Source organism: Scardinius erythrophthalmus (assembly GCF_964197995.2).
Source record: "Scardinius erythrophthalmus genome assembly, chromosome: 20".
In the NCBI taxonomy this organism is placed as follows: domain Eukaryota; kingdom Metazoa; phylum Chordata; class Actinopteri; order Cypriniformes; family Leuciscidae; genus Scardinius; species Scardinius erythrophthalmus.
In genome coordinates this window covers 4,203,212-4,231,130 of record NC_138240.1, presented here as the reverse complement: position 1 = coordinate 4,231,130, position 27,919 = coordinate 4,203,212, and the positions used below count along the sequence as shown (strand labels likewise).

The 27,919-nt window shown below is 36.5% G+C and overlaps 1 protein-coding gene across 1 annotated transcript in view; it reads right to left on the bottom strand.

The window, feature by feature from the left end:
• The window catches only part of lrrtm4l2 (leucine rich repeat transmembrane neuronal 4 like 2), a gene marked incomplete at both ends in the record, with an annotated part of 72,533 nt that overhangs the window by 30,684 nt on the left and 13,930 nt on the right, over positions 1–27,919 (bottom strand). The window contains one exon of the mRNA XM_081348564.1: positions 11,533–11,648. Within this exon, the coding sequence (XP_081204690.1) occupies positions 11,533–11,648 (116 nt within the window). The remainder of the gene's footprint in view (positions 1–11,532; positions 11,649–27,919) is intronic.

Here is a 27,919-nt window from a genome sequence, read left to right as displayed (position 1 = left end):
ACATTAAATGTATTTTTAAAGTACAATACTTTCATATGTGACCCTGGATCACAAAACCAGTCACAAGTCGCACGGGTATATTTGTGGCAATAGCCAACAATACATTGTATGGGTCAAAATGATCGATTTTTCTTTTATGCCAAAAATCATTAGGATATTAAGTAAAGATCATGTTCCATGAAGATCATTTGTAAATTTCCTACCGTAAATATATTAAACATTTATTTTTGTGAGTGAATGCAGCACAGTCGCGAACCTAAATGGACAACTTTAGAGGAGATTTTCTCAATGTTTCGATTTTTTTGCAGATTTTCAAATAGTTGTATCTCGGCCAAATATTGTCCTATCATAACACACCATACATCAATGGAAAGTTTATTTATTCAGCTTCCAGGTGATGTATAAATCTCAATTTAAAAAAATTGACCCCGGTGACTGGTTTTGTGTTCCGGGGTCACATATTAATGTTTTTTTTTAAAGTAAAAACTATGAATTACCATAATATTTACAGTGAAAAACAGTAAAAAGGAGACTCCCAGACCCTGCAGGGGTCACATCATATATGATCAAATTGTAAAAAAAATATATTTTGTTTCTTCTTCATTTGTGTGTGTGTGTGTTTATTTTTATATATTTTTTTACAGTGTATACTGTAGTATCAACGATTTCGTCTAAAACTCCTTTCACACATAGAACCATAACTATAACGATAACTATAACTATATTATCTTCCTAATCAACAGACGATAACATTCAACGCACACAGTGTCTTCTGCATTAAGTGTGCATGCTTTTTAAACTCGGGTGGATTCTGATTGCCTGTCAATGTTTCTATCGTTCATCAGCTGGAAAAAAGATCATTCTGTAAGAATCCAAAAATATCATTCCTCTGGGTCGTTATCATTATGGTTGCTATTTTCAGAACAATCAAAACTTTATAGTTATAGTTACCGTCTTTGGTGTGAACTGCCTTTGCCCTTCATCTGATGTTTCAGTCAGAATTGGTTAGTTGGGACAAGAAAGAAATGTTGACCAGTCCACATTTAGAGTTTAAAATTATTCAGAAGATTGTCTTGAGGCATTCACAAGTTTAAAGTTTTGTAACGCATCTAAAAAGGAAGACATCAAACAAGTTCCTCAAAAACGTAGAGGAGAGTGTTGTCCGAGTCCACCAGCAGTGTGACATTGACATTCTTCCCCCTCAGGTTTTATTCTTAATCTCAGACCCACTTCAACCTTGAAATGCACCGGATTCAAAGTCTTTCTTTCACCGTCTCGTACCGCGACTCTCAGTACTGACTCACCGACCTCTCCACATTTCCTCATAAGGCTCTCTTGACTCATCTCCAGCTGATATAACTTAAATATTAAGCTGAAACATGTTTTAATGACATTTTGGATGACTTAAATGACCAGTCTCCTGTGGTTTCAGGCAGGTGAGAGATTTTGAAGAGTGAAAGAATAAGGTTATGTTAGTTCAAACACCGGTGCTGATGTTGCTATGCGGTTGCTAGGGTTTCTGGTTGTTGCTAGGTCAGTAGTATCCATCTATTGTAGTCTCTAGACTGGGCTTGACATTAGTCAAAGTGGCTGGGTAAAAAAGTTAGTGTTTTTTCAAAGTTACTAGCCACTCAGCATTTTCACTGGCCACAATTTTGACATTGATACTATGGGGAAAATCTGCCATATAGATATTTTTTTATACTGCATAATTTGGCAGCAGGTTTATTAGGCTGCTGTCACTTTAAGACCTGATGCATGGATCCATTATTTGTTCAACATGTGTTTTCTTTCTCAACTGTTTATGTTCACTTAAAACCTACCTAATTGTGTTTACTTTAATACTCGCCAAGACCGGCATTTTTACACTATGTTGTGTGTTGTGTATTTGACTTTTTAAGCGCAATAAGCTGTGAAAAATAACTTAATTTAGTAGAGGTAGCTTTATGTGTGGGCACTTTGGATTTGAGCGCAAAATCTGCAGGAAGGAGTAAAATTATGCGCAATGCACACAATCCCAAGCCGAAACTCAAGCCCTGTATCACCAACAATATTCATCTGGAGCAAAAGAAATGAGTGAGTGAGGGGGGGCAGGTTGGTGTGTCAACTCTCGGTCGGATCGTAAAAAAACCACAAAAAAACTGGTGTATCTATTCTGCGGAAAATTAGTATTGGAAGCGTTTCAGATATTTCAGTGTCCATACATATTGAAAAATCAATATTTTTGACCACACTTTTGAAAAAAATGTATATATTATATCTAAATTTCATTGACATCAAGGGTATGATGTATTAACGTCAAGCCCTGTCTCTAGATATGACTCGTATCACTCATTTTTAAAGCATTTTTAGCTGTTTATTATCCACAAGCTGCATTTCTGATTGCTTAGAAAAGTAATAGCACACATCTTTATATGCTGCATGATTTGAGGAATAATGTCGCAGAAAAGATGTGGTATGAGTTATGAACTTACGTTTAACAAGGTTAGGAGTTTAGAATAAACTGTTTTGCTGAGCCAATGTGTGATTTTTATGTTTTTTTTGGCCTATTGGTGAGCAAAAGTCAGGTCAAGTAACTTTTATTTTTAAAGCTTTTTATACGATACAAAGCAAGAGGAAAATAATGATCAATGATGCAAACTTTTTCATACAAACAGTTCACTGCAGTTGAATTGAACACTTGTGGCAGTAAAACCTCAACAACTTTTACAGATGCAGATTATTGATTAATAAAAACGTACTTTCATGCATTTCCTTGCACACTTTAACCATAGTGCATTATTTGTAAGCTAATACATTTTTGATGCTGGTATCACATTTCCAGCTCCATATGTATGGCTTTTCTGACATAGTAAACTTGTTCAGCAGCTCATCTGGTACAGCATTGCACTTGCGATAAAAGAGTCGTTATCCACATTTTCCTAAGGCCCGTTGCGCTTTGCATGAATTATGGGAGTAACTTCCGGTAAACTGTAAACAATCCACGAAAGGTTCGCTCTTTGAATGAAATAATAAGCACTCTCAAAAACGAATGAGATGACATTATTCTACTCATCCTTCAACTAATTAAATTTAAGCGTTTAAAAGAATTAAGATATTACAACATACCATGAATAACCCCATAAAAGATTGATTATTTCCGCAGTAATACGGACTTGTTAAATTTCACTGTGGTAATGTCTGTACTGTACGTTGCCATAATCAAAATGTTCATTAACTGGAACATTGAGTGATAATATTTCAAAGTGATTTCCGCCATTTTGACAGATTGCCTGCTTTAGAAACATTCTTGTAAACATTGCTAATAGGGATTAGAAGTGATAAGGAGAGACAATTACATTTTAAAGCATCCGTGTGAAAACAAAACTTGAAACGACACGTGAGGATTTGGGGAGACATTGAGAGATTCTTAGTGCACTCCAGTGAATTCTTCATGGGAAATATCGTAAATTAAATTGGGAGAGCAGACCACAAATGTGCAGTATATGTTGTATTTTTTCATATAGTGGAATACAAAGGGGGAAAAAAGAAAATAATCAGGAGAATGCAGCGACTGAAAAGAGCTCTTGCCACAGATGTTCTTGTTATACTATCACGTTAAAATATACCAGGCGTTACGTTATTGAGCTAATGTCTGAAAACAGAACATGAAGTTCAGTTTCAGTCAAACTGATGGATAAGGATTATTAATAGCACAACCTTATGATTTTAAATGATTATTTCAGTCTTTTTGAGCCGAACTTCCCTAAACTGGAAGTGCCTCCCATAATCTAAAATGCAGTCGACCGACTCGGCCCTTTGGGAAAAAGGGGGATAAAAAAAATTCAAGAACATCAAGAGGCAAGCTAAAATGTCATGGTTTCTCCAGCATTCTCCAGCGTGTTTTTATCTCACATTTGCTTCTGTTAACGCTGGTTAAGTTTATGGTAAGGTTTAGTGCAGTTGGTACATCATTTTTAAACACGATAGAGCTTTAACCTTTTCATTAATCTTTTGTGCTTAAAACGGAAAAGTTTTACCTTTGTGTTTTTCACGTACAGATGACAATGCCGTCAAAACGATCCCCGTTCACACCATAGATAGACAGTATAAGAAGTGGACAGAGCCATCTCATTGGAACTCAATTGAGACAAGTGAAGCCCATTTTTAGCGATTTTTTTTTTTAGCACTTCCGTTCCTGACGCGCAGACTCAAACCGACTCAAACTAAGCTTGATGACGTGAGCAACCTGTCTGACAGATGTAAATCTTCTAGTAGCTGTGCGTGCAAACTGCCAACGTTAATCTTGCAGAGACGGCGAGCTTGAGCAAAGAGTTCTTTGGCATGAGTAAGCAGGAGTAAGTATTCTGATTCATTATTTTGTATAGTATTTATTTTAAAATGTAACGCCAGGGCTTCTCCCTTGACGTCCCCCCGATTGCCTGCGAGCTTCTCCTCCTGTCTGTACGGTAATCTCTCTACTGTGCGACAGAGAGTCGAGTGGTTATGACGCAATCGTTAGCCTATTTTTACAAAAACTGTTTCTACGGGGCCATAATGTAACATAGAAGGTAATGGAGCCCTTTTTACATTGTCGTGTTTCTTTAGAAATAAATAATGGACAAATGGAGTCTTTAAACGCCTCAGATGTAAAGTTATTCGCTGTCAAAGTGACGCCAAAATGAATGGGAGTCAATGGAATGCTAACGCAAGTGAAGTTCTGCTACAAGATGGTGGCACGCTGCCGGCTTCAACTTCCGGTCGATGGATTACCCGCCTGGTTCACACGGATCCGCGGAAAAAGACTAAAACCGCTGCATTATTCATGCCAGGCCAGTAGTTGGCGATGTCACTTTGTAAAAAAACAATCAAAAACACCTATAGACTGTACATGTTATATGCATGCGCTGTTTCCACATAACACTGTTTCCACAAATTCGCGTTTTTGTAGTTTACACAGAGACAATAACAGTATAAAAAACATGCACTTTGAAACCCGTTTTCAAAAGTTCGCATTTTCAGGCCCCCAAAATGCCGTCGTTGTGTAAATGAGCGGAATATAAATTGAAAATGGTGTCGTGTGAACGGCCCCTCAGTGCCAATTTGAAAAAGTCACAGAACTTGCATGAAGAACATAATTTTGTTCCATATGCTAATGGATTGTAACCTGTAAATTTTTTCGAAGTCAAAGCGCAAACCTGGAAGTACTGTAAAGCTTACATCATTTGAATAGAAAATCTTTATACAGCTTGTGTGAGTCTATATTTTGTTGAGGTTGTAAATGGCAAACCGTTTGTTCAGAACAACACAGTATTTGCTAACCTTTCCGTGAATGCCTCTGTCAATATACGACAGGCTCATTAATGCATTCACAGGGACTCTAGCACTGCCCTTGTGTTGTGGTGCTACTCGTCCCTGCAGGGAAGGGGAGAACCTTTTGAAAACATTGCATGGATATTGTGAAACGAGTGGATGACAGCCTCACTTAATGTGTCATGTCCTTTATGAGAGCACAGTACAGCAACACTCCGGCGTGTTTGTTTGTGTGGCATGAACAAATTAAAAAGTTATGTTCTTGCATGCAGCTCTTGCAATTGTATTCATAATATGAAAACAGTACAATAGCTCATCCCATCAACCGCACACTTGCAGCTGAAATTGTTTTTTTCTGATGTCTGAACTGCGCTGAAATGACTGATAGTGACTATCAAATGCTCTTCATCTGTTTGTCATCTTTTATTTAAATTGATGAACTGAAGCGTTCTTCATGAGGAGTGAGCGATGCTCAAGGATATATATATATATATATATATATATATATATATATATATATATATATATATATATATATATATATATATTAGAGGTGGGCATAGATTAATTTTTTTAATCTAGATTAATCTAGATTAATTTTGAAATTAATCTAGATTAATCTAGATTAAAATGGCTCATTTGAATTCTGCCGAAGGCATTCAGAATATGTGTGCTACCCAAATAATGACTATAAAAGTAAGTCTTTGAGAACGGGTTTCTCAAGTCAGGTGGCGCATTAGACCAGGGGCTCATCTCCTGTTTCCAAAATGCATCCCAAACTGCTTGAGAAAGCTGTTCTACTCACTGTAAAAGGTTACTGTACTGTTACCGTCCGTAGGCAACATTAGGTAGGCCTATGTTATTATCAACTACTAGCGATGTTGCCTAAAATCCATATTGTGATATACATTGCAGCCTCTTGCGATAACGATATTATAATAAAACCATTTCAGAACAGGTTACACAAAGACCCTGCTAAACAACTGCTAAATGTATTTTTTTTTTAAAGGGTGTATGTAGTTTTGAGAACATATATTGTGCAAAACTGTAAGTATACAACATCATTTTGCAGATAAATAAAATGTAAGTACACTAGCTGCAGAGACTTAAGTAGGTCTAATGTTTATTATGGCTTGGAGCTTATGAAACCCCAAATTTAAAATTAGAATATTGTCTAACTGATGTCTTTTCAGTTAAAAAGAAACACAACAACGATTCTTTAAATCGGGCGCAGACAGAGATTATGTTCTACAACACTCAGATATATTGGGAATAATACGCGCGCGCTGGTATTCAGTGATATGTTTCGTTTTGAATTTGAGGTGGTAGAACGGATAAGTCACGTTTTAACTTACCGAACTGTTACCTCACACACTCTGTCTATATAGTTTGCTGCTGCTCGTTGCACCGATCTTTTTCACCAGTTTTCACTTTCAGCTGTGTTACAGTGTTTACTTAAGATGACGACGAATATGATGCGTTGCAGCCGGGTGTTCCTCGCGGCCGCGGGTAGATTGCGTCATCATAGCTTGTGTAGCTTGAGCCAGCTCCGAACCCAACTTGGAGAATAGATTAACGGCGATATTGGCCCACCACTAATATATATATGTATATATATATATATATATATATATACATATACACTGGCAGCTAATTGTAGCTGTCAATAAAATCAGAAAGCCTGGTCTGAGTATGTCGTGTGTCTGAAAACATTTTTTTTGATTATTGTTTCGAGTGTAACTGTAACTGCCACAGACTTGCATTGTATTGAAGCCATGTCTGGAGACCAGACCAAGACTTCGCTTTGCAACCGCATACAACACACTGGAATCTTTGTTTGTCAGGTTTGCATGGGAAAACACCACTTAAAGCTAGGGTAGGTAATCCTGTTCAGAAACACTTTTTTTTTATACTGGGTGAAATGGTCATTCCATCCTGAGAGTAGTCAATACATTATGTGTTCAGAAAAAGGAATGAAAACAATCAGACCTCTGTAGCAGCTGCAGGACAGTAAAAACTCTGACCAATCACTGCCACTCGGTCCGAGTGTAAAGAACCAAACAGATGCCTTCAGTGCCAGAAGGAGTGTCTTAGCAGTGTCAATCAAGCTCGTGTATGCGCTGATCACCCCTCTCTTGCACAGCGCGTACCGTCATTCAAAATCAAGATTGCCGGTGTGCCGAGCAGCTGTGCTAATGACGGACAAACAACCAAAACTACCAATTTCTGGAGTGGAACCTGCTCATACAACAAAGACAGGTAAACGGAAAAAGACAGATGACGATAAACAAGCCCGTCGGAGCCCATTGACTCAGTGTTAAAACTCTAGCCGCATAACATACAGATAAAATGTCACGCACTGTGCAAAGCAACAATTGAAACCTGCTTATTCACTGGCTTGTCATGTTGCTAAAATAATGTACTTGCAAACCTTATTTAGCATTACATATCGCTAGAATAATTATTTACAGTACATAGCCTACTGCAACGTTAGTTACCGTTATATTATCTTACAAGCTATTTATAACTCATAGAAAGAGTGCAACGTTATAAAGTTACATTACATGTATTGCATAATACGTAATGATTTGAGGACCAAGTTTGTAGTCAAAGTATGGGCAGGCCAGTCAATGTAAAGCATTTCGTCCCTACCAGTGAATGTGCCATAACTGTTTATCCGTCGTCATCGGTGACCCTGCATGTTTACTGCCCTGCGCGTTCACGGCAGGCTCCGCTGTGGGGGGAACTTTACATAACAAAATACATGTTCAACAGCTAGTAGGCCTAACGTTATATGTTATGAATCTTACACGAAATTCATCTTCATCACAGTGCAACTAATGGAAATGGAAAAACGTGTATCAATGCAACCTGTTTTTAGCTATGCCTTATAGTTATAACTTGCTCGTTAGCGAATCAAAAAAATATATATTTTAAACTTTACCAATATCGATATGATAGCTTGATAGTGAGTAGGCTACTAAAATACATCATATTTGTTTATATTCATAATGATAAAGTTAGATTTTTTTATTACATGTGATTCTGACATGATGCTACATGCACTGCGCTCCTTCCTCTCCACTCGTCTCAGGTAAATAATGCGTCTTCCAGCTCAGCTGTCGGAGTCGCGTGTTCATGTGTTTTGGGGGCGTGGCTTTGGAAGGACCCCAGAAGGGAGAGGGTGGACTGAATGGAAATAATGAGCTGTCTTTAAAACAGTCTTTAGAGGTCTACATACACTCGATTTGTATACTTTCTTTTTCAGAATACTTACATTTTAATTATGTATTGATATATACATAAAGTTTAAACAAATTTGAAAAATAAGTTTTTTAGACCATTCTTACCTACCCCAGCTTTAAATTTGATTTGTTCGAGTTCGTTTGATGTAGTCAGTAGCACAGAAACTGCACACTTCACCTTTAGCGATAGATTCCATCAAATTGATGTATCGAATTCAATGTGATTCTCTTGTTTTTCCTCTTTGAGGTTACCATCGGGAGCAAGATGTCAAACGTCTTTAGAAAGAGCATGTGCAGATCTCAGGGCTTTTCACAGTTCTGTTGTATTTGCGGCTCCTCTTCGGCTCACTGCCGCCCACCCACATATGAGACACTCACTCTCTCCTGCAGAAAAGCTCACTCAGTATCTCCACTGAAAGCAAAAAATTGGAGGTATGGGAATTGAACTCAAACTCTTAATGCCTTTGTGGACTTTCTTTGGTCATTTCTTCTAGGGTATACGTCGCCGGTCTTGGCGGTTTCATCTGTGTTGTTTGACCTTTAAGAGAAGGTTAACATGAGTGGTGCTCTGTGTATGAAGTGAACTTGTAAGTAAAACTGAATCATCATGTACTGCAGTCTCTCAGACACGTGTTACATGTCTTTCATGGCTATAGGTACAGCTCTTTTTTCATGTAGCTATAATATATAATGTGACAGCGTGCTGAACCATGGCTTTACCCTACAGATTATAATGTGATTTGCACTGCCAGAACTGTGTAACAGTGTAAACCTACTGTGTTAATGTCAGCCTTGATGAAAAATAACAAAGCAATAACCTACATAAAGGCCATGTGTTACACTGGTTTTCACGTTGTGGTTAAGAATACACAAACAAATGGCCTATAGTTTTGCGCAGCTTTTATAAAAAATGGTGGCAACAGCATTATAAGATTCGCCGTACATGTTTACAATAAATAATATTAATAATGATCAAGAGTATTTACATTTAATTATGCATAACAGTACCAGTCAAAAGTTTGGAAACATTACTATATTTTATGTTTTTGAAAGAAGTCTCTTATGCTCATCAAGCCTGCAGTTAAAAAAACAAACAACAACAACAACAACAACAACAACAACAAAAAAAACAGTAATATTATGAAATATTATTACAATTTAAAATAATGGTTCTCTTTTTTTAATATATTTTAAAATGTCATTTATTTTTGTGATGCAAAGCTGAATTTTCATCAGCAAGTACTCCAGTCTTTGGTGTCTTATGATCCTTCAGAAATCCTTCTAATATGATAATTTGATAATCAGTTATTATCAATGATGGAAACAGTTGTGCTGTTTAATATATTTTTTTGGAATACTTTTTTCAGGATTCATTGATGAGTAAAACGTTAACAGCATTTATTCATAAAAACAGCATTTATTCAAAATAAAAACATTTCTAACAATATAAATCTTTACCATCACCTTTTATCAATTTAACGCATCCTTGTTGAATTAAAGTACTAATTTCTTTTTAAAAAAAATAGTTATTGTTCCCAAACTTTTGAACGGTAGTGTATATTGTTACAAAAGATTTCTATTCTAAATAAATACAGTTCTTTTTAACTTTTTATTCATCAAATAATCCTGAAAAAAGTATCTCAGGTTATAAATATGGGCCAACATTTCTAAAGAATGCTTTCAGCACCTTGTTGAATCAATACCACGTAGAATTAAGGCAGTTCTGAAGGCGAAAGGGGGTCAAACACAGTATTAGTATGGTGTTCCTAATAATCCTTTAGGTGAGTGTATATGTATGTGTATTATGTATATGTATATGTGTATGTGTGTATATATATATATATATATATATATATATATATATATATATATATACAGTATATATATATATATATATATATATATATATATATATATATATATATATATATATATATATATATATATATATTATAATGTGTATGTATACTGTATGTATGTATCTATGTATGTATGTATGTATGTATGTATAAAATATTAAAGTAGTGGTTCAAGTGACATAGTGTGCATTATGAAAATACTAATTATGAAAATAATGTCCTAAATTCAAGCGAGTCGCGATTAGCAACCTAGAACCGTCCCGGAGCAACTAACTACCCCTCCGAAAGGTCAGGTAATGAATTAATGATAAAGCTGAGCTGAGTGAACAGGACTGGTTGTGCGGTCACAAAACACACGCACTGCTAAAATGATGCCATAAAGCAGAATAGTTTGAGAGTTTGGCCATTTGCACACATTTATTGAGCTTTGAAATCTTCCTCATAAATCCACAAGCGGAGGGAGGCTGGTGTTTTAATTTTGAGTCTCAATAGGAGCTGTGCCCTGTGGCATCGCTTAAGCCTTCCATGGGTGGCACAACGTGCCAGAAATACCCAATCATGCCAGAGTCAAGGAGATTAATGAGGTGGCATTGTATAGTTGTCTACTATAGTTTATGACGATTTTTTTTTTACCCTTTCTCTGACCCTTAGAGTGAAACAGACGCCTTAAAGGCACAGCAGCAGAAAACGGCATGCATAAATGCTGTCTTTGCATGTGAAATGAAACGAAGTAACAGATTCACACAACAATCAGCACTAAAATGTTTTCTAATTTGCTCTCTGCACTAAATGTACCTGCTTCAAGTGTGTATATTCTTGAATAAGATCTATTCTGCTATTGAATAATCTATTAGAGTTTGGTTATTTGTCCGTTATCACTTTATTCACCATATGCATTTTCATGTATTAGGAATTTCTCTTGGTGTGAGATGATACATTTAATGCATGAAGCTCAGACAACACAATTACAAATATATTGCACCTGAAATACAAACCACAACAACAACAATAACAAAAACTGCTATCTTTAATAATTAAAGGGGCTACATGTAAGAATTTTCATGTATTAATCACTTTTTTATTACCGATGTGTGAACAGCTTGCAACATATCTTACAAAATTAGACCTTCCTCTACTTTCTAGGTTGTCTATGAAGGCCTGTAGACTGATTTTTATGCGAAGGACACGGGCCGGTTTCGCTGGGAAAATCCAAATGATGTGAAGGTTACGCGCTCTCCTGAGAGACTCAATTCTGTTCAATGACACATGAAACAAATTTTTATACAATGTTCAGGATAATGCCGAAAGAGCTGTTCTGTACTGTCATGTCAATGTGTCGTGCATTGCAGGTCCCATGACATGGATTATTTTATTATTTTATAATGTTTCCTGGGGTGCCCTTATAATGTTAGTATGTTTTTTAGATAAAAAAGTGTCATAATTTAGAAATAAAAGTTATTTTTCCTAGACTGATCTTAGCCCTCTGGGGTCTGAGCTGTTTTCTGGGCCCTGGAGGTGTTCTGACATGCTCTGACATTTGTGGTTATTTCTGTTACTTGTGACATTTTCATGGCTAAAGTCTAATTACACTGTATTCAGCACAAACTCTGCTACAATAATATATCAGCAGCATGTATGTAAAAGTTTGTAGTTTTGAGATAATGACATTTATGCGTGGTTTGTGAAAATACAAAAATAAATTCTCACTGAAATAAGGTCATGAAACCCATACTGATTATTTCTTCACAAGACTTTTGAAAATTGTATGGCATAGCCTAGAATATTTGCTCTAAAACTATGTGAGAATCACCCTGACTGCTCATTCAGAGAAGACAATATATTGATTTAAAAATTTTACGACGTGTTTTGTGTGATAAAGCAATATGCGAAGGGGCGGATCATCTCATTAATATAAAAGCTTTCCACACCTGAGAAAGACAAAGAACCTCCCTAATGGCCCTATTAGGAGCTTATCAGGGCCCATCATTCTGACCACCCTTGCACAAAGAATGAGGAGATTTAAAAAAAAGAATGGCTTTTAAAATTGTTTGGATTTATTTACAACACAACATAATCCAAAGATACACAACAAAAAAGTACCATGTTCATGTACAGAGACATGTACTGTGAACGTTGAAGTGGCATCTAGGCCCTGAAGAAAAAAAAAAAAAAAAAAAAAAAAAGTGAACATACTGATATCAAGAGAAAGGCCTGCACGATTTTGGGAATACATTTTAGATTTTTCTTGTTAAAATTGCTTTTTAAAATTCACAGAATACACACACACACTCACACAAATGTTTCCAACAATATAATGAACACCAGGTTTGTTGTGCCTTGTAGGTATAGGCTATGCGCAGTGCTGCATAAAATAATAACAATATAGCAGCCTATATATATTTTCAAAAATATTTCAGTAACAACTAAGCTAGAGAAAAATATATTGATTATCATGTTACTTCAAATGTTTCCATCCGTTATGATGATATGAAATGAGATAATAATAAAAACATGAAGCCGTTTGGTGCGTTTTGCTTTCATCCAAAATATGATGTGTACATTCAAACGCGATCGCGCAGGAAAATGATACATTAAAACGCGATCGCTATCAAAAATATGATACATTCAAACGCGATCGCGCTCAAATATAAAACATTATGGTTACCATATACATATCTGAGCAGATATCCACAAACACAGTAACAGTAAACACGGATCTAAATATTATAATATTCCCCATATATCTAGCAACAGTTCAACTGCAACGTGACATTTATGCAACAATAACAAACTAATATGTAAGAATTTCTTACCTTACACCTTTCTTGTCTTCAAATCGCGTTCTTTTTCTTCTGAGGTAGCCTAAATCCAATGTAAGCTCAGGCACGTCTTTCAAACTCGACGAAAAGTAAAGTGAAGTGTTTTGTTGTTGAGGTAATGAGCGAGACGCGGTCCATGTGGAGATTTGCATGTGAATCTCTTTTGCGCGAGTGGGCGTGGCCAAATTAACTGTAATGAGGAAGCGTTTGAGAAGCTGGACATCTTGTTGGTTTTATACAAATTACTTAAACAGAGAATATTTGTTTTAGTTTTGAATCCGATCATTTAAAAGTACACACTTAAATGTTTATAAAGGTATATGGCTCATAAATGTGTGACAAGTATCGCTGAGTTTTGTTTCAGTTTATAGACGTGCTCAAGAAAAAAAAGTTCACCGCGACGGAGAGGCAGAAGAACGCACACCCTGTTTATTTTCTTTATTTTACAAAAGCACAATGTTTTGGTTTGATTGTAAGTGGACACATACAAAAGGAGAAATATCACAGATTCTTTTTTTATATTTCTTTTTTCTGTATGACTATAAATGACTGAGTAATTTAAGTTTATAGTGCTACAATGTGGAGAAAATCCAACAAAACGCGCCCGCGCGTTTGTCGACCTCAGAGGGTAGCCTCTGTTTTGAACGCTCTGTTTGAAGGGGCGTGTCTGCTGTAAGATTTCAGTGTTAACGCCCACTGCTGTGATTGGCTGCTGTGAGACTTCAGTGTAAACACCCACTGCTGTGATTGGCTGACATGCTTGCATATGAAATAGCTAGCATTACATGTGGAACTCTCTCGAATACTTTTACTATTACAGCTATTATACATTTTTACTATTACAGCTATCGAGATTAACAAATCGTGAGAAGTTTCTAAAGTATTTAGATCTATTCCCGTCACATAAAAGGTTGCAGTGATGAGCATTGAGCAGATGACAGCCTTTTGATCGCGTGAATAAAGATCTTATCATTGCAACGCAGTTTCTGCACTCTCACTAATGCTTTCACCAATGCAAACATGAGGTAAATACAGTAATAGCTTTGTTGTGCAGTGTAACAGCGTCATTGATTTCATAACGAGGTTTGGCAAGTGTCCAGATAAACTCACGCTGTGTGATTGACAGCTTGTGCGATTAGAAAGGGATTGTTCTTTGATCGCTTTCTGTATTTTAATCACAGTTTAAAGATTATTTTCATTTTACTAAAAGAAACGACGTGAAGTTGATCGTTTAGTCACTGGCTTGATTTACTGATGCATAAACAGTATTGAATGATTTTGAGAGAAAGATTATCTGTCTGAACTTGAACAATTACACATCAGAAATTCAGAGGTTCAGATGAAGGAACTAAAACAATACTTTTGTGTTAATTTGTACATCCAAACACTGAGCAACTGCCATGCTTCGCTCGTTTGCAAGCCATGATGTCTCATGAGGAAAAATAATATTGCGCACGCGTAGCTCATATTCTCATGGGTGGGTCAAATTCTCTGGGAGGGCAAAGCAGAGAAAGGGGAGGTAACCTTTCTCCTTTTGACGACATAAGGGGAAGGTTCCAGATTCGCCTGTCTGAGCTTTTATTTTCTCAAAGGCGGCGCAGGATACCCAGGGCTTGGTTTACACCTATCGCCATTTCTAGCCACAGGGGGCAGGCTAGGGGAACTCATATTAATGTTAAAAAACCTCATAAAGTGAAATTTTCATGGCATGAGACCTTTTAAACGAATAGCGAATAGCCCCTTTAATCTATCCATCTGTCTGACATCAGAACATTGCATTAAATGTGCCATTTTTGCAGCTACTTTCAATGCTTTTGATCAGAACATTTGATTTTTGATATGGCTCCATTAACAGTCTCCAATAAATGTGGACAGCAAAATTAGTCCATGCTGGCAGGAGATGCAGCATCTTTGCGTACGCAGTTCTTGTGTGTGTGTGTGTGTGTGTGTGTGTGTGTGTGTGTGTGTGTGTGTGTGTGAGAGAGAGAGAGAGAGCAGAATCTGGGCCGTATCTGAGTGCTTCTGCATGCTGATGTAATGAATAGATGCATTTGTTAGCCAATGTGAACAAGCTCAGTGTTCCTCCTCGTACCCGGAGTCTCTCACAGGGGGTGTATTTTCACATTCAGTGCATGGCTGTAAAACCCATTACAGCAGCTCCCGAACGATTTACTCTCTGATCAGAAACGTTCTAAGGTTTAAATGAACCGAAGTAAGCAGATATGCTGCGGTAGCTATCATTTATTTTCTCAAATTTGCAAAATCAAAAGGTTTAGCACTTTGCTATAAGGTTTCTATGGTGGTTTCTAAGTGTATGCTCACTAGACTAGGTGAACAGAGCCCACCTTCAAGTATCTATGATAATCTGGACAATATTTAGGCCCTCAGGCATAAAAACGTTAGTCTAATCACTTTAAAATAGCAAAAATAGCATCTCTTCTTTGTCCTACTTTGACCTTGAATTGCATGTGATTCAAATGCAACACAATGTCTCGTACCTCACCTTGCTGTACTAACTCGCAGACAATTTCATATATTTCTGTTGTCTAGCTGTAAATCCATACTGTATGAATCAAAATTTGTAGAAAAAGCGAAAAGGTATTGGTAATTTTGCAAAAATTCAAAATACGGGTAACTATACAGAAAACTCTTTTATATTAACAACATATCAGGTCCTATTTTTACAGACTGCTCAAGAAACATTCCTTATTATTATCAATGTTAAAAACAGTCGTACTGCTTAATATTTTTGTGGAAAACGTGATATTATTTTATTATTTTCTAGGATTCCTTAATGAATAGAAAGTTCAAAAGCAAAGCACTTATTTGAAATAGAAATCTTTTGTAACAAAAGATTTGTCTTTACTCTCACTTTTGATCAATTAACTGCATCCTGGCTGAATGAAAGTAGGGCCAAAAACAATCTCACTGACGGAAACTTTTGAACCGCAAATTATATAATACCAAAATCATAAGAGTAGAAATGGCAACTGGGTGCAATCCAGAGTGTGTTATGCATTCAGAACTGAATCGCTATATTAAGTCTTAAGTGCATTCAGAGAAATGTTCCAGCTATATTGAAGTGCCTTGGATTACTTAAATGAACATTTTCTGTGATTTCAGAGTTTTAAAGAGTAAAAGAGGTTAGCTTCCAGCAACAGATTTTGCACAATAGCCTACAGATATTTAATTGACTGCTAAATGTTTTTTAGTTATTGGAGTGGTGGAAGGTGTTAGAGTCAGAGCTAACAGCAGTAACTCAGAAACTAGATTTTTACATTTTCTGAAGAATATCTGAATGGTGCTTACCTGTGCAAAACTCACCACTGCAGTGCTAGGGTGCTGTGGGTGGTTGCTGAGGCAATGCTACTGTACATGGTTGCTTCTGAGATCTTTTTAGTGTGTTGCTACTGTATGTGGTTGCTTGGGAGGTTACTTATTAGCCCAAGTCAAAAGAGTCAGTCTGTGTGATATTCTGCTATATTCCCTCCTTCAATATAAGTCTGTAGGGTTTTAATACTGGCATGTCTATTCATGCGGGCATTTGATTCCAGAGAAAAGCCTTGTCCTCTTGTGTTGTCAGCTGTAGATCATATTATAAATGAATTTCACTGAAGGATGATGCCATCCAACACACTGGTTGGGTGTTTAATGAGAAAATATGAATTGATATAGAGTGATTCACTGATTAGCTTAAAACCTTTATAAGATGATGAATCAGTGGATGAAAATAGCATTGGCTATGTGATTAAAAAAATGGCATGGAGTTTTGCACTACTAACATTTTCTTCAGAAAACTAAAAAAAATCTAGCATAGTTTTTATAACTACACTCAAAAAAAGAATTTTGGCCTCTTGTTAAAATAATTAATTACAATAAGCAAAAGTAACACAATTGTTTAATATTGTCACAACTTAATTTAATTGTGTTCAATCAACCTAATTCATTTGTGTGAAAACTACATGAATCATTGTTGCTGACATCTAACTGGGCAGTGGATCTGTAGTTCCCAGCATGCTTTGCAAGGGACTGCATTAAGAGGGTCAATTTAGGGAAAAAGTGTTATTTTATGTGTTTTTCAGTAAATGGAAAGATGTTGTTAGTTAATGTTAGTGTTTAATGTTCATTTATGTTAGAAACTTAGAGGACTTTCTGTAATGTTTTTGAATTTTGTGGTTACCATTATGCAGAAGAGTGGCGACTGTGTTTAGGCTGTGGGCTCAGTATTATGCTATATGTGCATTAAACCTCATGTTCAGGCTGTGGGCACTCAGTATACACTGTGTAAACCTTGCTTACAGACCTGCACAAGTAATAATTCAATTGAATACTAGTAGTGTCCATCATTAGAAGTGACCATAGAGTCAAATTAACAAAAATTATAATGTTGGTTATTTAAGGCAGGACAAAAACTAAATGTAGTTAACCTGACAAAACTTTATCTAGCAGGAATGACTAAATTAATTTAAATTCATACAACAAGATTACAACAAATTATTTCAAACTATTTCGATTTTGTTGGAAAAATGTAATTCAATTTCGTGGAAAACCTTTCCTTAATTTAATTAAGTTCGTTCAACAGATTATTTTTTTGAGTGTAACCCCCCCCCCCCTTTTTTATATAAAAAAGTGCTTTTTAGGCATTGTTTCATAGGCTTTACTTTGAAAACCCCCTTTCATGATTTAGAGCTCATATGTTCGCCTCTTGGCACCGCATATTTCATGTCACCGAGATCATCATTGTGTCTTGAATAATATTCCGATTATGGGACTTGAGCTTGACCATGAGCTTGTCCCTCTGGCTAAAGTCCTGCTCGGCTTCCTGATTTTGATCATTCCATTTCTTTGAGGTTTTCTTCCTCCAGGTAAAGCTTACAACTCTGTGGGATCCCTTTAAGATATATATTTAAGAAAAATGCTTTAGGTTCGGACAATTATTTCATAAAGAAGGTTTTGCAGATTCCCTTCCAAATTTCTGTAGACGATTATGTGGCACAAACAGAGATACCAGTCTTCAGGGTGGAATTTAGACTTTTAAATCATGTGTTTGTAAATAATACAGCAGCGTAATTCTTTGTGATAGATTGCTCTGTTGGAATGCATTGCCAAAAATGATGTATAACCCCATTACAAGACTCAGCCTGCGTCAAACATCTTTACAGACACAAACATGGAATATTCGAATATGAAGGTTTTACTTGTTGAGCTTGTTTGTGAGATTTGAATAACATGAATAATTTATTTCATTGTCATATGAAAAAGAAATATGTGAGGCTCTGATCTCTGACGAACTGGGAGCTGAGATTGTTTGCATGATTTTATCCTGAGCATAAGTTCACAATGTTATTCAAACTAGATGGATATTTTGTGGCTTTGATATATAAAAAAGATAAAACTCATGTATAGATGGAGACTGTTAAGTGCATGCATGTTCTGATTTAAAATGCCATCTGACAGAAGTCTCCCTTTTGATTTCAGAATCTAATGTCTATGTACCACGTCTATGACATGCTTTCAATTGCCACGACAATAATTTTGACTCAAGCCAGCAAATTCCGCCCACAGGAATTATGTCAGTTATGCATGCGAAGAACTTCATCCACCTATCAACCAGCACACACAAAATCATCACAAAATGACACCTTTTCACATCCTAGAAATGAATTTTTGGATTGGATCTGTTTTGTATGAACCAATTCATGTAATATCTTACAATCTTGCCAAATAGTTATACAGATGATCTTATTACCTCTAGCATAACATGCTGTATATACACATTGAAATTAGAAATTCTTTAACACTGCAGGTACGGATCTCAGTGAAAGAGGTTCACATTCTTTAGTTACTTTATATGATATGCTGCTTTATTGCCCCAACTACAGGGTCTTTCCAAGCGTGCCGATACTGTACGAGCTATAAAGCCAAGAGGATCCTTGAAATGCTTTACAAGGCTTCATGGCGCATTTGCAGAGCAAATATAAAAATAACGTACTGATTAAAAAAAGGTCGTGACTCATTGAGAATCCATCAAATCTTGAGTTTAATGTCCTGTAAATGCTTGTTATAGTGCCATAATACTGTCCTTCATGACTGCAGCTTTAAAACACCAACTGATCTTTGCAAACAATTCATAATTCATTTCTTAATTCTCGCTTTCATTATTACCAGCTTGTACATTTAAATAATTTATTCTTTATAAGAGAGAATTACTTGCTATCATGCATGAGATAAATAGGCCTGCTGCACTAATAGAGTTTACCCCAAAAATGAAAATTCTAATCCATTTACTCTTTCTTCTGTGGAAAAAAGAAAATTACATTTTGGGTGAACTATCCTTTTAATTTCTCATTTAATTACTAGAAAGTGGATTTTTATCTTGTGTACAATACTACAGGTGAAAGAATCCTACAAAATGACACTGAAAGATGAACTCAAGTCACATCTATACCGGCATTGGACAGTTGCATAAACAGCTTAGACTAATCTTACAAGTTAGTCATCTAATTGTTTTCTTTAAGACTATTCATACCTTTTAAGTCATAAACCATAGATTGGTCTAATGTGGTGATCTGAAAAGAAAGACCGATTACCCTTGGCTAATTGCCATTTGGTCAGACTAGTTGTAAAGACACAGTCCTAACATGGTGGTAAGGCTGCACGATCAATTGTTAAAGATGTCGATCCAAGAAACACCCACACAATCATAATTCTAAATGACAATGATTCACCTGTCTATTAAACTTTTTACAAAATCACAGTGGAACATTCAGATCTGCGTTGGCGCTGCCGCTGATACAAAGAGAGCAGGTATTAAAGGAGAACTCCGGTCAATTTTAACATTAAGCTCATTTTTTTGTACATTTGGAGTGCTGTCAATACAGAGAACAACGACAAAAATCGATTTTGCCTACACCGAGTTATTCTATTTTTAAAATTTGCACCCTGTTGACTTCAATGGGGCAAGCACTAAACCTGCTTTTAGCCTCTTAACATCCTTGATGTGTCATTACAAGTGCACAGAAAATGTGAGTGATTCCTTCTGAGTGAACACGAGTGAATCTGACTGCAGTAGATGTGAAAGAAATGTATAAAAATGATGTTATTTAAGCCAGCGCAAATACCTGTGTTTACATCCTGTTTTCGGGTGAAGTCCAAAGTAGTCGATTGCCGAGTTCACGCGCGTGATCATAGGTACTAAACCTATGCGCGTGAACTCGGCAATCGACTACTTTGGACTTCACCCGAAAACAGGATGTAAACACAGGTATTTGCGCTTTAAAAAAAAATGCTGACTCATCCAGTAATCAAACAAGTGAAGTATTTATGAGTATGAATCATTCATTCAAACCGATTTAAAACTAAAAATAAATCATTAAAATTTATTAAACATTAAATAGACTGCTGCAGTTAACATTTGGTCGGAACCTCTAGTAAATCACTTGTTATTTTGAGTATTTATCTCTATTTGAAGTGATTGAAAGTGATATTCAATTTCTCCAGAGTCGTGCAGCTCTGCATGGTGGTTGTGTTTATGCAACTGTCCGCCTGTCAGAATATCACAGAGACATAAGGGTGGACTCTTTTAACATAGCAACCACACGAAACTCCCCAGCAAACACATAGCAACATGCTTAAAAAACTTTCACAATTTCCTTAGTAAATCAAAAAATCTTAATGTGCTTCAACTATGTTCTAATTTAGGACAATATTAGACACCTGAAACCGTATTAGAGGACGGATACACCATCTCTGTCGCATTTAACAAGCCAGCAACTCAACTTGCTGTCAGTTTATCTGTTTTCAGCACATCTCCTCAACGCCTAAAAATAATTTCAGCCAAGACACTTTCACTACAATCCAAGACTCACGATGGCACGCAAGACAGCGGACTGCACTGTGCCACACTGTTTTTTATAAAAGGAATGGGGGTTCCATCATTTCGTTCAAGTCATGTAAATAGGTTTAGGCCTAACACCAGCCATCTCTTGAGTCATCACTTAGGAGTCAGTGAGATAACCGTAGCGTGCTTGTGTGTGTGAGAAAGAGAAAGCCCTTTCCACTAATGCTAATTTAAGGTCCCGAAACAGTGACAGGCTTGTTGTTCATTATTCCACATGCCTGCCTGGCTGTGTTCACCGAAGCACATGGGGCAGAGGCAGTGCCAATGGAGACAGCTCAGCTCAGCTCAGCTCAGCAGCGGGCGGCACCAGGCTGGCGTGTCGAGGCAGAGTGACTCATGCTTCTCATGCGCCGCTCTCTGCGTGCCTCTTACCTGTGTCATATCAACAAGACTGATGGGTTTTTCCTGAAGTCTGACCCATTCTCATCAGCGACTCCATGTTCTACAAGGCTGTGAGTATAAGGGTCGAAAGATAATAGGGTACAGAAGTCATCTCGGGTGGCCGTAAACATTCACTGCCCAATCACGTTTGACCATGCGCTCGTAATGATACCCATATTTCACTGGTGTCAGCCGGTAGCATTTATCTGGTCGATGATTGCAAGCCTTCACCTTCCTTCCCTCTGCATTTGACGGTCTTTTACTTGTTACGCGTGAGGAATAAATATATGGTACTTCATGAGACCACAATCAATGCCTGAAATCGATACTGTCAATGCTGTTCACTTTTTATGAGAAGGAAATTGATGTTGACGGCAGTGATTTCTCCGCTAGGTTGCATTAGAGAACTGGGGAAAATAGCCCTTCTTACGAACCAAAACCAAAAATAAAGGTGTCAAGGAAAAGGATTAAATGGATTGCAGTTATGTAAATGCATGGCTCATCACACCTTAACTTTCAGTTGCTATTTAAATGCACAGATAACATTCAGAAGAATGCTTTGGTCACTGGCTTATGTATTGCAAGAGTTTCTGAATGCAAGCAATTTAATGAGAAAATGCCTATATTTGTTTTATGTATAAGCACTTGAGTGTTGAACCTAAACGTCTAACCTCATGGATTTGTTCCTTTCACAGGGCCTTAATGCATAAAGGACTTACTGTAGGATTTAGCATTTGAATGTAGTCTGTGAATAGAATAATATCTGAAATACTTCAGTTTAATTAACACCATGCTTTTCTAAATTAAACCTCAATGTCAAGTAGTGTGAAGCTCTAATCTCAACATGTTTGCATCACCATTTGCAGGACATGAATTGAGTAGGTAATTACAGCAAATACAACGCTTCCTCCTTTTTTGCTCTACAGTGACTTGGGAAAGCGAAGTGTTTGTCAAGACTAATCACATCTCGGCACACGGCAGTCTTTGAAGATCTGTTATGCAGGGAGATTTTGGTGAACAGCTGAGAGCACAGCTGTGTTGTTCACTGACTTCAGGTCTGTTGACCTGCTATCTGAAGAAGCTGGCAGCCGACTCTCCGTCCTCCGATGGCGTGCTTGAGAGGGGTTGAACTGGGCAGCTTATCGCTGTGGAGAGTTGCTGCAGGTGTGGGGCTTTCAGAACTGAAAAATCCTTCCTAAAAATAAAATGATTTACCTCAGACTGGCTGCAAGGATTTTCTTTTTAACCATTACTACACTAAATTGGACACTTATGTTAAAGGAACAAAAATGTCAAAATGATTGTAGATTTTCACATTTATTGAGTGTTTTCAACTGTAAAAAAGTTTTTTGGACATTGTAGGGTTGCCAGGACACCGTGTGCTGCAGAAAAAGGAAAGTTCTAAATCCTGGAAACGAGTTATCATTTTTGATAAGTCCTTCCTTCCAAAGTCAATGTTTTTTGGTTTTTTTTTTTGGGTTGGGGGGTCTGAAATAAGAGATGTGGTTAACACAAGTATCAATATATTCATTTTATTTTACGACATTAAATACATTAGTAATACAACACTCATGATTTTATTTTTTGAGCTTTTATGTGTCTTGTTAATGGAAGTGGCAACATTATTTCAATAATCCATTTTAGACATTCTATAAGTAACTTTGCAACTACAGGTACATGTCAACTAGCAGTCATTAGAGTATTAGTAGACCGTCTGCTTAATATCTGATAACACTTTATTTTGATGGTCCTCCAATAGACATTTTACTGACTATGAGTGACTTTTACAAGTTTATGTCGACTTATTCTACTAACCCTAAACCCTTACAGTCTACTAATACCAGAGCCCGTCTACGGAGAGCCTTGGCACTTCCTATTAGCCCCATTGTATCGATCTTGGTTGCAGTTCCATTAGAATTCCACTGGAGGTGATCGCGGGCGAGTGCAGACTGAATGGGAGTCTATGGGGCAAGACGGCTAAATGTGTCTCTTTCACCCGATTGCCGTTGAGAAATCTCAGATTTTATTGTAGGTTTTGCAAGTTCAACATGCGTTATAGGTCGAAAGTTGAATGAACGAGTACTTATTTCTTTTCGATTTCTTACAGGTTGAGTTGTTGTTGCCCATAACACGTTAGCATTCTGCTAATGACGTCAGCATTCTGACGTCATTGACATTTTAAAAGACTTTTTAAACCAAATAAGTGACTCTAAAAAATCTAACACTCAGCAATGTGTAATTTCTTTGCATCTCCTTTCGAATACAACATTAAAATTACTAGACAAAAAATTATATCCTGAGAAAAGTGGATTTTGAGGGTTTTTCGCCATAGACCTCCATTCATCTGCACTCGCCTGCGAGCGCCCCCGCATGGACAGAGACGTGTTACTGCAGCCAGTCCAGAAACCGGAAGTAAGCAGAGAGTGCCAATTCTCTTCCTATTAGACATTCTCTGCTAATACTTTAATGCGAGTTAGTTGGCATTCAGTTGCAAATTAATAGGAGTTAGTTACTTGTAGTTTAGTTGAATGTCTAGTGGAATGTCGAAATACAGTGTAATCTTCCTTATCCTTATACAAAAACACAGAAATGTCAATTCAGATTAGGTTCAGAGGTTCATAAATTGGTATTGTGCCTCATACTGCATAAAGGTATTGCAGCATTTGGAGTCTCTATGATAACATATGGAATCATCCTACCTTGTTAAACAAAGTTGTGGTTGTGTTCTTTTTTCATGATGATTTATTCAGCAGCCCTGTCTGACAACTATTCTTAAACATTAACTGGAGGAGTTCTGAGATTGGAAAATAAACTCTTGGATATAATCAAATAAACCTTGCAAAACCTCATTGGAAACTCTGACAGCAAGCAAACTCATTTCATTTTCTCTTGACAGTTGAATTGTGAAATATGTTCTGTTTTTCGAGCCCAAGACGCTGATCTGTCATGCATCAAAGCATAGATTAGTTAAATGCCTTTAGCATCTAAAATGTTGACGTTTATTATGCACTCATTTGACGCTTGCTAAAGCAACCATCATTTACTATTGCTCATACTAACCATTAAGTATCACACTTTGATGCACACCGTTTACGCTGCATGTGGAGATGAATGATACCTCAGATTGCAGGGCTTGATGAGGAGAGGTGTGCTGTTACTTGATCAGACTTATACTTCAGAATCAATTAAAAAAACAAAACGTTATTCCATTGGCTTTTTGATAATTGCAGAAAATAAGTTTGATTCTTACACATTTTTTACATCAAGATAATCTTCACAAATTAACAACTTTTTAAGATGAAGTCATATTTTAAGATTAAGCCTAGTCTTAGACTAAAATGCATGTTTGAGCAGTTTTAACTCTGAGCAACTTGCACTGACATCTTAAGATATGTCAGTGCCATTGTTTTGTCTCAAGATGCACACCGGTAATGTTTTTTCTATGGCACGTTTATAAAAGCAACTTACATGTCCTAATTAATTTAATGCCTAATCCTGTCTTATTCTAAGGTCTGTCTGTGAAACCAGGCCTTTGAAGCTTAAATACAAATCGGCATGCTAAAGTTAGACTACAATAAAATAATTAAACCAGAGTCGCACTAAGATTCTGTAGGATTGAAAATAATCCAAGATATTTGAAATTAACAAAGACATTTGCTTTACTGTTTTCCACCCCCTCTTTCTACCACAAGGACCATTTGGAGTTCCTAAAGGCTGGTGATCAAGGCCTGTAGGCCAAGGTGTGTGTACTTTGGGGGTCAATGAATTGTCACACCTTTAGTACAATGGGGGAAGTTGTAATTATCTGATTGGCCAGCTTGAATGTCTCACATTTGGGTTTTAGTCACATGGTCAGGGAAAGCATTAAAGAAGATTGTAATTCTTGCTCTGTCTCTTTTATGCTCTGGCTCTCTTATTCTCTGGGTCCCTTTCTTGGGGCTCTCTCCCTTTGCCTCCTCTTTTCTCTTACTCCCTACTCACTCTCTATTGAAATACTCTCCCACATATTAAGCTATTGTAAATGCGCTTATTTCCGTCGTTGGTATAAGTAGCAGTGGGTGGTAATAGACGAGAAATGTACAGTTTTCTACCATCTTGCTGACAACGTTTCTTTAGTCATTCGGCAGTCTTGCAGTCTGAACCCCTGCAGGAAATCCACCCTTACAATTCCAACAAGTCTTTCAATCTATAAAATCCTTCCTTGTTAAACAATGTTACGTACGGTCTAGTTTTGTGGTGAAATGGCTTGGAAGCGTATGTTGATGACATCCCTATATCTAATTATGTGAAGTTTCAACCTAACTATCTTTACAGTCTATAGCAGATGGTAGGTTGTGAATCCTCCGTGTAGGTGTACGAGATAAATACTATGAAAACAGACTGGATCTTACAAAGGGACCAATCTTAGGATGTGAAAATGAGTTAAGTGAGAATATTTTTGTGAGCTTTAAGCACACATCTTTATAATTAAGTTAACATTATACACTTTTTATGCTTTCTTAAGTTAAGGTTAGACATAGGCACAAAATATTGACTTTAGGAATTACTTGTTCAACATGACATTAAAATAAAATGACTTTCTTAACCCCCTGTGGTCGGCGGTCACGCCAGCGTAACCAGCTCACTTTTTTTCTTATCAGTGCAAAAGAGACTCAAAATACTCTGTTGATTTTGATCTTACATATAAGTGTTAGACATCATTCAAAACTGTTAAATGTCTTCTTTTATTTGTGTACACTCATAATAAAAACAAAATGTAGAGTTTTTCATAAAATAAACATGATGCGCATTCTGCCGTCTCTCTCTCTCAATGTGAAGTTCATTCTGAAACACGACAGAAAATTAACTGTAACTTAGCGAATGTTTATCACACAGGCTTGAGACATATGTCTTTACAAAGATTGAAGTCTCTTTTTTCAAATTATGTAAATGATATCAAAAACAAATATTCTCTGTTTAAGTAATCTGTAGGAAAGCAACATGTACAGTTTCTTCAGTCCGTGCTCATTAACTCTAATGTGACATGTTCTTGATCTTATTGTGCATGATTCGTGCTTTTATTTAATTCTGGTAGTAAATAAAAGACCAATATGACAAATTTCTAAACTCTAATCTAAACTAGTCATGGGTTCTGGTTTCTGAGGTGTTTTTTGGAGATGTTTTGACATGCTCTGACCTTTGTGCTTATTTAAGTTTCTTAAACCATTTTAAAGTCTTAAAAACAACAAAAAAGGCAGTTCAATAATGTTATAAAACAAAAAAATAAGCTATTTACCACAAGACTTTTGAGTACTGGATTTTAGTTTTCGCAACAAAATGATGTAAGAATCATCCTGCTTGCTCATTCACATAAATTATATACTGTATATTGATTGAACTTTTGTGAGACACTTTTTTTTTTGTGATTTAAAGGAAAATGACTGCATATTAAGGCTTTTCCAACCCGTAGTTTTGTCCTCCAAGGTCATGCATGATTGGCAGCACAATTATCCAATTCCTTTAAGATTTGGTCAATGCCGTGTACTCAGTAGTCTTTTTTTTTTCTTCTTTTTTTTTTCTTGCAAATCTAATCACTTAGAATAGATGGTCATGACACATCTCTCCTCAACAAGCCAAATAATTGGAGGTATGATTCATGTCAGTAGCATAAACGGTGAAGGATAAATACTTTGCATTAGGGGTTTAGAATAAACCTCATTCTCTTCTATGAGCAATAGTAAGAATGATGTTAGCCTTAGAACAATGTCAATCTTCCTTGAAGTAATGTCGTACAAGTCCTCAAAAGTGTGTAGTAGTATTATAGTAATTGTTCCATCCTTCAAGTAGAAAAGTTTCCGAGGTGAAAATTGTATTTTCTTCGTATTTTGCGATGACGGATGACTCAATTGCATTATCCTTTTACCCAGGGCTCAAGATTTTGTGCAGCTAATGGTTGTATGTCTTTTATGTTTTGGTATTAGAACCAAGTGGTTCATGTATGTCTTTCTGTATTTCATAGGTAACAGTCTTATTTTTATAATTAAAATATCAGTACTGATTCAGATCTTGTTTTCGGCAATACTTTGTTTGTACCTGTTGGTGACCATGGTTAGTTTTTACCGAACACAGCTTATCAATGTTTAGAAATTGCACTCCTTATTTTGAAGACCTTCTCCTTGAGCCATAAAAGAATGTGTTTTACTGATCGTTGCACCTGCTATTTAATCATGTTTGTCATTTCAGGCTATTTGTCTTCTGTAGAACACGTTGCCTCAAAATCTTGCTTATCTAAATGCTAATTGTCAGACCTCTTTTATTTCTGACAGATACTAATGCTAATTGCTAATTAGCAATCAATTTAATGTGACTCATCTTTGCAAATGCATTTGTAATTATGATTGAGTTTCCTCACAGTTAAAGGTGCACTCAGTAGCATTTTGATCA